The following is a 12,064-nucleotide window of genomic DNA, read 5'->3' as shown; positions in this document are numbered from 1 at the left end:
TACCTGGCGACATTTCGCTTGGACGCTATGGGCTATTTAGCAATATGAGCAAACGACCTTAGATATACTAATTACCATACATGGACGTCATAGTCCTAAACACATTCAGTCGTTTTCAGATTCAAGGCATCATTTCGAGGTCTCACACTGGCCATACACCTCCCAAATCAGGTTGCTCCAATGCGAAAATTTATGTACCCATTTACCACCATTTACTCATACGAGACCAACCGAAATCCTACTTTTCATATGCTCGATGATAACGGCTCAATTGACTTCGGAAAACGATATATATACTTCACGTTAAACTTTTTATATATTTGATGAGCCAACGAATGTATCGGCCCTTTTGAGTTATCTGTCCTGATTTGCTTGAGTTATTTAACATTCATGTTTATTATTATATATTCATATATAGAGATATATAGAGATATATATATCTATATTTCTGCCCTTTTCAACTTTCTGATCTTGGATATCCATTGCGCGTTACCTGGAGCTAGGAACGACCGGGTGTAAAATTTTATTTGTGGATGTTACTTGTCCTATTCATTATATTCCATTTCATCTTTTTTTTAAATCTTATCTTTTATGGTTTTTTTACGCTGAATTTTTCTTCTTTTTCATTGGAAAAAAACTTGAAAAGTCCATGGTTTGGATGTGAGGCTATATGCTACTTGTTCATGTCTTTCTTTTTGGTTTGTACTTGTACATTAAGCAATTAATCCATTCCATTCAAGTTTCAGCCGTTAAACTGTCGCGCTTTGAATTTCCGTCCCCTTTGTTATTGTTTCCATTCTATTTATTGCTTCTAAATGGTGGATAAAGTTGGCAAACTGGCATTTCCTAACGTGCCTTTTCCACTGATGATTCGGTTCGGTCTGGTTCAGTTCAGTTGTTGAAGAGTCGACCTTAGTAGAGAGGAAGCAGTGGGCAGGCGCTTCAAGACAAAATAAAAAAAAAAAGGGAAAAGAAGGTGAGAGAGCACGGAGGAAGAACAGATCAAAGAATGAAATGCCTATAACTGGGTGGCTGTACGGATATTGTCACTGCTGCTTCTCCGTCCCCATATCTCCAATATGATTTTGAGCTCAGTGCATGTGCCGATACGGTTTGCTATTGGATGGCTTAGAGAAGGAAAATCAAGAGTTAACTATCACTCAATGAGAAAGACCATTTTCATTCTACCTGGCAATTATAGATGCACGCTGACACTGACTATCAAACTCAGCTCTTCTTGCGAGCAAATTGGGATCGTCAGTCCCTTTTCAGCCGCCCTATCTTGCTCATTTCATGCTCCAAAACAAAAAGGCGGCTCGATACTAGCGCTAATGGAACGAGAGGTGAATTCATGTATCAATGGCAAACATAAGGACAGCATGATCCATGGGTGAAGGTGAGAAGTTTATTTGCAGGGAAATATCCATTCCTGAGTTGCTTTCACCCACGAGCTATCATTTCTTTCCCCCGCAGGATAAAATCAGCGACTTTTCATGCCCCAGAAAGCCGGAATGGAGTGGTTAGCAGCTGGATCTAAATTCCTTCAACTCTTCAACGTATTTTCTCTTTTCGCTCGTTTATAACGGGATGGGAAGCACTGTCGCTCATCCAGATAATTTGACGGGCACATTCAAGAGGAAGCAATAATTTGGCCTAGGGGGGCGGAAACAATAGTTAGACTGTTCTGTGCTCGAGCAGCAAAGAAAATCTGATTCAGTGATTCCAGTAACGACTTTTGCGACTGCCAAAGAGCGATTCCCAACCGGCGGTGTTCAAAAGAAAAAGACTCCCTTCGTTTTTTCCAAGCCCAGCCCACATAATGTTTTATACCGATTTCTAATGTAAGGAGTCCTATCTCGTTCGCGCTTGGTGGATAGAAGATGTTTGACACATCCATGCTCCGCGCTACCGCTTCCGCTTCCACTTCAACAACTCCGATCTCGTTTACTTTCCGCAAGGGCTCCTTCCTCCCCGCCGCCAGCTCGCAAGGCTAAACGCCCCAGAGAGGACAAGAGGAAACTCTTATGTCTGTCCACAGGCAGCACTAAGTCTGACACAAAGCCAAGGAGACACCATCCTAATTCGAACGAGTTATAGCCCATCCCCATTCTCGATCACCCCAATCAAAGCAGAGAAAATAGAAAGGATGGACAGCGCTTTCACCGAGCCCTCCCCAACCCAATCCTTTCGTCTCGCGTGCGCACAATTCGCGCCTTATCACCAGGTAGCGGCTTCAACTCGTCGTTAGGATCGTACGTGACTGAGCTGGATTGGAAGGGGCCACCGACTCCACTACTACCCGTGCTATTTGCGAAGGTTTGTTGGTTGTTATTGTTTTCTTTTAATTGCTGTTGGTGCAGGCGCGCTTCTTCGAAGGCGATTATGTCTTCGGTGGTAATGGCTAACGCTGTGGGTTTCCGGCGGAGCATGTTCTAGATATATTCTTCTTGTTTTGAGTTGGTCTGGTTTGGTATCGTTGGGTTATGGAGTGCGGATGGAGCTGGAATGGACGTGGATCTGGAGGAAATTATTCCTGCATTGACTTTTCCTAGTTTGAAACCTAGATAAAAATTGACACAAGGGTATGTTGAGCTGAGAGCGACAGTATACCCATAAGCGATGTTATCTGGATCTTGTCGCGGAAAATCAACCTGGAAACAAGGTATCGTCACGTGATTACTAAATTCTCTCCAACTTCATCCTTTCTGCAAAGTCTCATCACAATAGCACGGTTCCATTCACGAGCCCCGGCTGCTCAACTCAACCATTTGACCAGTGGAACCACTTGCGTGCTGTTCCTTATTGAAGCCCACTGGGCGATAGTACCTAATTCAACAATATGCTCAAGCCACAAGGCGTACCTGTTCGCCAGTGGGTTGCAATCGCGGACTCAACATCGAGCAAATGGAATCAAGGAGCAATAGCGATCAGGTCCGCCAGACACTTTTCTTCATCGTCAATCAGACCATCTGAGAATGATGGAGACTCAAAAGGTATAGTTTGTGCTGTTGGTAATGGTCACAATGAATTGGGAGAAACAGATGCTAATCTCAATTTTTGTGCAGCAAAGCAAAACCGTCTAAGCTCCCTTCACGAGATCGCCAAAAAGCAAATTGATAAAGCTTTTTCTCAATCTTCTTCCACCCCCCTCATCCGCCGTGTATCTGATGACCCACAACCCCTTACCCCTCCCCATCAACGGCAACGGCAACAATTACAGTCCCAGCAGCGTCGACCACTCGATGCCCGCGCTCTTGGCTCCAGGCTTAATAAAGCGGGCGGAAAGCCCACTAACATCCTTCGCGCTCCTGCAACCCTGAGAAGGCCAGGTAATAACCTCGGCGGAATTAGAGCCCCTAAGCGCCCCGCAACAGCCCGCCCGGCCCGCCGCAAGAAACTAGATAAGTCGTCCAGAAGCGACGACGGTAGTGGGTGGTCTGGACAGCGCGAGATGTCCAAGGAAGAACAGGAAGCGGATGAGAAGGCTTTTCTTGAACAGTGGGAGCGCGACCGTCCCAAACCTGTCCGCTATAACCCCCAAGGTTACAATATCGATAACCTACAGCGGACTTGGCCCGCCTTGCCAATGGGTGTGACGGGCCCTAAGGAGGCCTTGCATGAGCGCCTAGCGTGGATGAGTGAGCGGTACCCCAACGGTTTCGAGCCGACGGATCTTCTGGCCCAACGTATTCATCAAGGTAAATGGACATATTTCTACAGCGAGGAAGAAAAAAATGAGGCGGTGGAGCTGGCACGGAAAATTGCGGCGGAGCGCGCGGATAAATTGACGGATCGCAAGGGATCCCTGGTCCAGCCAGAGGACATGTTGTTCGAGCCTGTGAACGAGACGCAGAAGCAGCAACTGGTTTCACGACTTGTTTCGGGTGAGTATAAGTCTGAACAGGCGCGCTGGTTGGAAGAACATGGAGCAAGACACCCAGTTATGAAGGATGTTTTGAGAAATTTGGCGAATAATTCGACATGGCAGTCCCCTCATAAAACACAATTTTTGGAGGTGTTGTCGAAGTCGTTGCCGAAGCCTAAGGCTGTGCAGGCCAAAGTGTAGGCCGAAACAGGGCTCTATTGCTGGTCATGTTATGTACTGTACCTTTGTTAGAAGAGATTCATAAATTGTATACTACTGTCACCATCTCGGTCGCAACTATTCTTACCATGCCATTATTTAATCCACGTTTCTCTAGATACTGCGCTGTAGCGCTTCGGAATCCGTATATCCCAACTTCTCCATAAAACAAACCAGGTAGCTATTATACAAACCCCGAGATACATCCATCCTCTCATACTCCTATCAGCCAACCTTTCGGACCAATCGGCTACAAAAGAAAAATAGGCGTTACAGAACATTTTTTGCCCCCTCAAAAACTTCTTTAACCTCTTTCTGCCCTTTCTCAGCAATTTTTTCCATCTTCTCTATCTGCTTGTGCAAATCATCCGGCCTCACAAGTTTCTTGACGCCCATGTTCTTCAGCTTCTTGTTTATAGCGCCACGGGCGTTGCGCACTGCATTAGATGCCTTATCCATGGCAGCCTTCGCATCCTTAACTGACTGGTCGCGTGACTCCTTGGTAGGTGGCGGGATGGGGACGTTGAGCTGTAGGCTGTTGTGCGGGTCGGATTGAGGGTTTAGGGATAGGTTAGACGAGAGGAGGGCTGAAGTTATGGGTTTTATGTACTATATATAATTGATATGAGTAAAAGTGAAAAATTAGACAGAGCTGGAAATGAAAAGGGAAATACTATACATACCGCTTGGTCCCCTACCAATATAGTCAGCATTCTCCCTGCCTTGGGAATAACCTGCGCCAGCTCTCCCAGCTTCACCGTCTCCTTGGTCCCTTTACCATCACCCTTCATCACCGCCACTCGTAACGACTCAATCGCTTCCGGATTAAACCTGCCGCCTGCTCTTAACTTCGAAATGTCATCTTTCAGTCTCTGCACCGCCACCGCTATATCGTTCTCCAGCTGCGTGAAACCAAATGGGTCATTGGCATCTAGTCCTGCTCCATCTACCGCGCTATTGCCCGGCCCACTGTCGGAGTTTCGGGAGGAAGGTTTGTTGCCCTTGTCCTTTTTCTTGGAGAGGTTGGAAGTTGTGGAGAAGGGTTGTAGACGGAAACCTGGTGCGGTTGCGCGAGGTAGAGCAAGTAGGCTGCTGTAAAAAGATGTTTGAAGAGCGGACTTCCTGGAGATGATGCTGGAGCTGCGGTAGCTTAACGGGTGTGCGAGCGAATGCAACGAGCCATTGGTGCTTGTGGTTCTGGAGGCGAGAAGGGAGCAAATCTCTGAATTGAAAGAGCGAATAACAGGAGACATGGCTAATGCGTGGCGCGTGTAGGGAGAGATGTTGAAATTGTTATTTTAGTTTTGATGGGTAGGTTGGAGGAAGCTTTTATAATCACTCAGATGTAACTAAATAAGATTTCATGCTAACCTCTCCGATAAACAGAGAAAAACAAATTATCTTTTCAATTTACTATATTCTCTACAATCCCATATATGTATATCTACTTCTTCCTTTCATATTTTATTTGTCAATGTTTGGTGGACATACACGGTATCTACGGTACAAATCTACCGCCGAATTTCTTGAGAAATCGATGCCTTAGATACTTTCCAGAATTGACTCCCCCATTTTTGGTTCAATTAAAAATGTAATGGCATCTCTCTCAATAATTGGGATCTAGATATAATATTCCTATCTATTTCTTCCCCAATATCCATAAGAAAGGCACATCCACTCCATCTTCCACATCAACCCTAACCTCCGCCTCGATAACAGCAAATCCCTCTCTCGCTACGATGTGCCTATAAACCCTTTCCGGAAAGCAGCTCCAATACATCTCCTTACCCAGGAAATCCCCTAGAATGGCACCACTATCTGCCGTCACACCAAAATTTACCAACAGATAACCCCCTTCTTTCAACCACCCAAAGATTCTCCGCATCAACATTTCCTGCTCATCTGCCGGCAGGTGAAGGACGGAATAGAGCCCCACCACTGCATCAAAGGTTGCAGCGGGGTAATCCAATTCCATCATGTCTCCGAGGATAAACTCCACCGAGCCAATTTCACTCCATTCATCCTCGTCACCGGTTGAGCCAATAGTGACGTGCTTTCGAGCAAGTTGAATCTGGGCAGTAGAGATGTCGTTGGCAGTCACCGCGAATCCGCTACTGACAAGGTACTGTGTGGCGGGAACTCCAGCACCGCAACCTAATTCCAAAATGCGGGGATTGGGCTTGGATGTGTCTCTGGAAAGGTATAACGTTTGAAGCTGCGCCTCCAGCTTCCCTAGAAACTCCACACGCGGGGATGGGGTGCTAGTGGTCCATTCAAGGTAGCGTACAGCGATGTGGTCGTAGCCTGATTGTACGAGGGATTTGATATTCGCACTGCCAATAGCAGAACCACCGGTATTCATACCGCTGTTCACCGCACTATTTGCGACAGTGTTGTGGCCATTATCAGCGCCCGTACTACTGGTGCTCAAAGGTGTGGGAGTGTCGTTGTTAGGAGTTGCCATTTGAGAATATGTGAACAGTTCCCACTCTGTTTCCCTTGGAAATTTTAAGGATCGCACCGGAAAGGGTTTCAGAGTAGCCGTCTCTCCAGAGATGATGACGAAGAGCAGGAAAAATCAACTTAATGAATTCTCATCTCTGTCTTGAATATGGCTGGGTAGGGAAATATTGTGCAGCCGCTTCTTACCCAAGCCCCAGCTTTTCGTTGAATCATGGTATGACGACGTGCATCTCAACTAAAGTTGAGTCATAAGCAGGGATTAGTTAGTGGATAGCGTTTCGGTTTGCAACTGCATAATCGGGAAACATATATATAGTTAGCCTGCATTCGGCAAGCTTTCACGGAAAAGTCGGTAGAAAGAGGAGTCCTTAGGGATAAAAGGAGAGGCGACTTGGTTGAGGTCCCTGAAGCAACATGGGTAGAAAGATCGCGTGGAAGGGACTCCCTCCGCTGATAGTTATTTTCATCGCAATATTCAACTTGTTTATGTCGTATAATCAATCCTGCAACTCATTTCAAAGAAAAATAAATGCCAGGACAAAGTACATCATCGTTGCGCTCATCCGGGGATGCGAATATGACAGTGACACTCTCATGCTCACCTCCACCTTGGTGACTTGGTCACCTTGTCAATGAATAATTTCCACCACGTTGAAACTGTCTGGTGTCTTAGACTCCGGTTCGAAAGTCACTAAATCTCCTGGCAAGATTGAAAACTTCACCAGATCCACCATAAAAACGCGGCCCATTTAACAGGCAAGATTCCACCCCACAATTGATCATCATGATGAAGAGTATCAAAATATCTTCAACTTTGTATGTATAGCAATAGTAGATTTAGTAGCTGAACCATGGACATAAAAAGCCTGATAATTACTCTAATTGTTGAACGAGATCAGAGCTGTATCAAACGATTATTCAGTGTAACATATCCTTTTGCGAAAGTTAAAATATTGCACGATTCGTAGAGACCCCAGAATTCTTACCAAGATTCGCTCAAAATCATTCATTCCAACCATTGGTGCTGTGCCAGGTGATCCAGGATGTCAGAGATGCGAAAATAAGGGGTTCATGATGCCGAGTCGGACGTATTCTCATCTTCGCAAGATCGACGAGTCGCAGGGTGGGAGTGGAAGACGGTTCATTTTTGCATTTGAAACCTGCAACACAGATATCGAGCCGGTGAGGGACACGATGACATTCATTGACGGAAAAGAGGGTGGCATTCGTGAGTCGAATGGTATTTAGTTGTGTTCGAGACGTATGCATGTCTTAGAGTAGCAGCCGCTTCTTTGAGGAAGATTGAAGTTAATTAAGACCTGGGGGCGCTTGAGGGTTTGTCTCAGCGAAATGACCGATACTAGTATCATCATCGTTCTTGATGAAATCGGCACGTTACTCAACCTGTGTCGAAATCCTCTGCCATTCATAGACCTTACAGATTAACGCCTGGCCATCGATCCTCCTTCTCCCCTCTGGCTGGATATTATTACTGACGTACTGTACTGTACATCGGGATAAGTCATTCATCGCAGTTTAACTTGAATCTTTCAATCCCTAGTTGTTGCTCAGACCATTCTCTTGATTGATACCGGATAATTGACTGTTGATTTCCTGACCACAGTCTGTGTTTCACAACTGAGCTAGGTAGGCTGCACGGTACCCGCCCCAAGTCGGAAACCCGAGGATGACTGACTCCACACCAACCGACCGTGCTCCGCAGTAGCTTCAGCATCGGCATGCCGAATCGGCCCCACATCCCGGGTGGCGCTTGGCACCAGTCTGGTCTGCTTGGAAACCAACCTGAGCAAATGCTACTGCGCTATGCAGTTTGTGTAGAAGCTCCAAATTAGACGCACGAGCATCACCGTTCTCGATTAAGTTTTCGTGAATTTGAAATAATAAATGGCAGCGCAAAAACCTGCGTACAGGAGCGGTGAGTTTCTTCATGTCAGGAGTATCGGTCATATCTAGCGTCTGTGTAGCGACGAAACCGAAAAAAAAAAAAGAAAGAAAGAAATTCGTTTAGACCCGTGGAAGGGTATAAATCAACATTGTGGTGCGCTCCCTTGGAAAACTGAGGCACCTGAACAGTAACAATCACATAGACAGGATTGGAACTACCAGTGAAACTAGCCTGGGGGGGAAATCAACCTCCAAGTTTTTTATGAGGACTACGAGGAATATATGCCTTTCATTTATTTCAAGCTTATTCGGAGCAAATATCAGGCCGTTCAAAATAAAAATGAAAACGAAAAGAAAAGGAACGAAAAGGAAAAAGAGAAGAAAAAAATAACAAAACTTTTTCTAGTAGCTGTGGAAACCACTACGAGAGCGACAAACAAGTGCAGTGCGTCAATGGGCATAAAGAGTAGAAAAGGGCATCAAAAAAGGACATGACGAGCCCTCCAGTTCATGACATCACACCCATTTTGAGGGTAGCCGACAGTTAAAACAAACAAAAAGGGGAGCTGAGATCTTGAACAGCAGGCATGTAAAGAAATAAAATGAAAATAATTCGCCGCATCTTCGGTTCGATCAAGATAGATAGGAAAGAATCTCATTAAAAGGAAGGAAGAGATCGTCACAGGGCACTGACAGACACAGGAACGGAGAAAACCAAGAGGGCCCTTCTTGCACACGCGCAGGCAGAAATAACATACGAAAATGTTTCTATCATTCCTTTCTCCCATTTTCTTTAATTTAAAAAAACGTTATTAAACACCAGGGAACGTTGGTTGTCAAAAGCAAAGTGGGGAAACAGGAGAGGCAAACGGAGCATAAGAACATAAGAAAAAATAAAAGTTTATCGGGTAGCCATTGCCTTGGTGATCAATCGCTTAAGGGCGAGTTCCTTCTTCTTGAGATCCTCGGGCGAGGAGTCCTCGATCTCTAGCTGGGCCATGGCGTCACTTAGAGCAGACTCGATCTTGTCCTTGTTACCACGCTTGATCTTCAGCGACATGGTTGGGTCGGAGATGATCTCCTCGACACGCGAGATGTAAGACTCCAGCTGTTGGCGCGACTCGAAACGCTTGCTGAAGGCCTCGTCGCTGGACTTGAACTTGGCAGCGTCTGTAGATATGTACGTCAGTGAATGTAAATTTTAAATTGTTATATGGTATGTGCATATATATAGATATATATTTAGAAACAGGGGAAGACGGTTATATCTTACCGTTGATCATGTTTTCGATCTCAGTGCTGGAGAGCTTGCCGACGGCATTGGAGATTGTGATGTTCGCGCTGCGGCCAGTGGATTTCTCAGTTGCGGTGACCTTTAGGATCCCGTTGACGTCAACCTCGAATACGACTTCTAGGGCGGCCTCTATAGGGATGTTAGCAGTGGAGGAGAGGTTAGGGGTTAGGGGAGAAATAGGTTACTTAACTCCGGCCCTCATGGGAGGGATTGGGGCTAAGGTAAACTCCCCCAGTGAGGTGTTATCTTCACAGTTGGTGCGTTCTCCTTGGTACACGGGAAAGTTAACCGTCTGTTGGTTATCGACAACGGTGGTAAAGGTTCTAGAAATGGAAGGAATATATGTTAGTGGCTGTAGTTGTGAAATTGTCGAAGGAGACTCCTTACTTCTTGCAGATTGTAGGTACTGTGCGACCTCTGGGTACCACCGGTGCGAAGATATTTCCCTCTATAAAAATATGAGTAGTTGTTTCTTCAAAAGAGTATATGAGAGAAGGTGAACCGTGACTAACCCATCGCAACACCGAGGGACAGGGGTACAACGTCGAGAAGGAGAAGATCGCTAGTATCACTGGAAGTGGCCTGGCCGGAGAGGATTCCCGCTTGCACCGCCGCACCGTAAGCCACCGCTTCGTCAGGGTTGATGCTCTGTATCGTTTGTTAGATGTCAAGCAACTTAAAAGGGCAGTGAAAGGCCAGGGCTTAGCGTGTGAATGCAGTCCATACCTTCTCGAGCTTCTTGCCATCGAAGAAGTCGCTGAGGAGCTTCTGGATACGGGGGATACGGGTAGAGCCACCGACAAGGACGATCTCATCAACTTTGCTCTTGTCAAGGTTAGCATCCTTGAGGACTTGCTGGACGGGTTCCAGAGTGCCAGCAAACGCCTTTGCATTCAAATCCTCAAAACGAGCTCGCGTAATTTGAGTGTTGAAATCCTCGCTGTCGAACAGAGAATCGATCTCGATAGTGGTTTGGGTGGCATTAGAGAGGGTACGCTTCGCACGTTCACAAGCGGTTCGAAGACGGCGGAGGGCTCTGGGGTCACCAGAGAGATCTTTCTTCGTTTTGCGTTGAAATTCCTTCTTGCAGTGGTCCAGGAGGTTGGTGTCAAAGTCCTGTCCTCCCAAGTGAGTATCACCAGCAGTAGCCTTGACGGTGAAAACACCACCCTGGATGTTTAGAAGGGAAACGTCGAAAGTTCCCCCGCCGAGATCGTAAATGAGGACGTTGCGCTCCTTGTCGGAGCGGCCAGAGCCAAGACCATAGGCAATAGCAGCAGCGGTGGGCTCGTTGATGATACGGAGGACGTTCAAGCCCGCAATAGCACCGGCGTCCTTGGTTGCTTGCCTTTGGTTGTCGTTGAAATATGCTGGGACAGTAACGACGGCCTTTGACACCTTCTTGGCGAGTTTGGTCTCAGCAACTTCTTTCATCTATTTGGAAACCAAGTTAGTTATCAATCGCAATGCTGAGTGAGTACTTATGCAGAGTCGTATATATATAAAAACAAGCAAGAAGTTACGCACCTTCATCAGGACCATGGAGGAAATCTCCTGAGGAGAGAAAGTCTTGGTCTCGCCCAAGTACTGGACCTGGACAAGAGGGTTTCCGCCCTGCTCAATGACCTTGAAGGGCCACGACTCGACATCCTTCTTGACAACCGGGTCATCGAACCTCCGTCCAATCAAGCGCCTGTAGAAGACCATCCGAGTTAGTAGCCACTCCCTCGGCTAAATAAACGTATCAAAAAGAGCCCTACTCGTAGGGAGAACGAACTCACTTGATATCAAAAACGGTGTTTTGGGGGTTCATTGCGGCCTGATTCTTAGCCGCCTCACCGATCAAACGCTCATCATCGGTGAACGAGACAAACGAGGGGGTTGTAAAGCTACCCTGCTCATTGGCAACTGTGTGGAGGGAAAGAAAGACATTGTTAGCGTACTGATGCGTCAAAGTCCAAGGGTGAAATTTGTCGGAAGAGGAGGAGGAATATATATATATATATATATGGGTGTGTGTGTATGTGTGTATGGTGTGTGTGTGCTGCAGATTTGTGCGGTGGGGGAAACACATACTGATTTCAACATTGCTGCCCTCGTAGTTGGCAACACAAGAGTAAGTGGTACCTGTAATGCAGGAAGGTAATATTAGCAATTATATTCAATATATTCATGGTGCCTTATCCTCCATCATATATAATTTAGATTCGGGTTGTGCTCTGCGAAACAGGCAGGCTGGAGGGGTTACGGGAACGGAAAAAAATTACACACCAAGATCAATGCCGATGGCACCCTCATAAACTTCCTCAGCCATAATG

General features: G+C 46.2%; 7 protein-coding genes across 7 annotated transcripts; 2 read left to right on the top strand and 5 right to left on the bottom strand.

Annotated features, from left to right (window-relative positions):
- Nucleotides 1–1,157: 1,157 nt before the first annotated feature.
- HCBG_04787 (uncharacterized protein) lies at nt 1,158–2,429 on the bottom strand (the record flags this gene model as incomplete). Its single annotated transcript, XM_045431836.1, has 2 exons — nt 1,158–1,990; nt 2,205–2,429. The coding sequence occupies 2 exons, from the start codon at nt 2,427–2,429 to the stop codon at nt 1,631–1,633; spliced, it is 585 nt and encodes a 194-aa protein (XP_045287048.1).
- A 352-nt stretch (nt 2,430–2,781) lies between these two features.
- Nucleotides 2,782–4,069, top strand: HCBG_04786 (uncharacterized protein; the record flags this gene model as incomplete). The annotated part of the gene is made up of 2 exons (XM_045431835.1): nt 2,782–2,993; nt 3,066–4,069. The coding sequence occupies 2 exons, from the start codon at nt 2,840–2,842 to the stop codon at nt 4,064–4,066; spliced, it is 1,155 nt and encodes a 384-aa protein (XP_045287047.1).
- Nucleotides 4,070–4,354: 285 nt separating this feature from the next.
- HCBG_04785 (uncharacterized protein) lies at nt 4,355–5,368 on the bottom strand (the record flags this gene model as incomplete). Its single annotated transcript, XM_045431834.1, has 2 exons — nt 4,355–4,693; nt 4,768–5,368. The coding sequence occupies 2 exons, from the start codon at nt 5,335–5,337 to the stop codon at nt 4,355–4,357; spliced, it is 909 nt and encodes a 302-aa protein (XP_045287046.1).
- Nucleotides 5,369–5,723: 355 nt separating this feature from the next.
- HCBG_04784 (methyltransferase) lies at nt 5,724–6,674 on the bottom strand (the record flags this gene model as incomplete). Its single annotated transcript, XM_045431833.1, has 1 exon — nt 5,724–6,674. One exon carries the CDS (start codon nt 6,546–6,548, stop codon nt 5,724–5,726), a length of 825 nt encoding a protein of 274 aa, XP_045287045.1.
- A 657-nt stretch (nt 6,675–7,331) lies between these two features.
- HCBG_04783 (uncharacterized protein) lies at nt 7,332–7,795 on the top strand (the record flags this gene model as incomplete). The annotated part of the gene is made up of 2 exons (XM_045431832.1): nt 7,332–7,363; nt 7,516–7,795. 2 exons carry the CDS (start codon nt 7,332–7,334, stop codon nt 7,793–7,795), a joined length of 312 nt encoding a protein of 103 aa, XP_045287044.1.
- Nucleotides 7,796–8,069: 274 nt separating this feature from the next.
- HCBG_04782 (uncharacterized protein) lies at nt 8,070–8,515 on the bottom strand (the record flags this gene model as incomplete). Its single annotated transcript, XM_045431831.1, has 2 exons — nt 8,070–8,369; nt 8,477–8,515. 2 exons carry the CDS (start codon nt 8,513–8,515, stop codon nt 8,070–8,072), a joined length of 339 nt encoding a protein of 112 aa, XP_045287043.1.
- Nucleotides 8,516–9,353: 838 nt separating this feature from the next.
- HCBG_04781 (heat shock protein SSB1) lies at nt 9,354–12,060 on the bottom strand (the record flags this gene model as incomplete). Its single annotated transcript, XM_045431830.1, has 10 exons — nt 9,354–9,622; nt 9,726–9,873; nt 9,937–10,069; nt 10,134–10,194; nt 10,259–10,394; nt 10,473–11,180; nt 11,274–11,439; nt 11,528–11,654; nt 11,823–11,873; nt 12,018–12,060. The coding sequence occupies 10 exons, from the start codon at nt 12,058–12,060 to the stop codon at nt 9,354–9,356; spliced, it is 1,842 nt and encodes a 613-aa protein (XP_045287042.1).
- Between the last annotated feature and the right edge of the window lie 4 nt (nt 12,061–12,064).

The sequence above is a fragment of the Histoplasma capsulatum genome (genome assembly GCF_000150115.1).
Source record: "Histoplasma capsulatum G186AR genomic scaffold supercont2.6, whole genome shotgun sequence".
NCBI classification, from domain to species: Eukaryota; Fungi; Ascomycota; class Eurotiomycetes; order Onygenales; family Ajellomycetaceae; genus Histoplasma; species Histoplasma capsulatum.
Note: the sequence above shows the minus strand (reverse complement) of the source record. Positions and strands in the feature narration are given on the sequence as shown.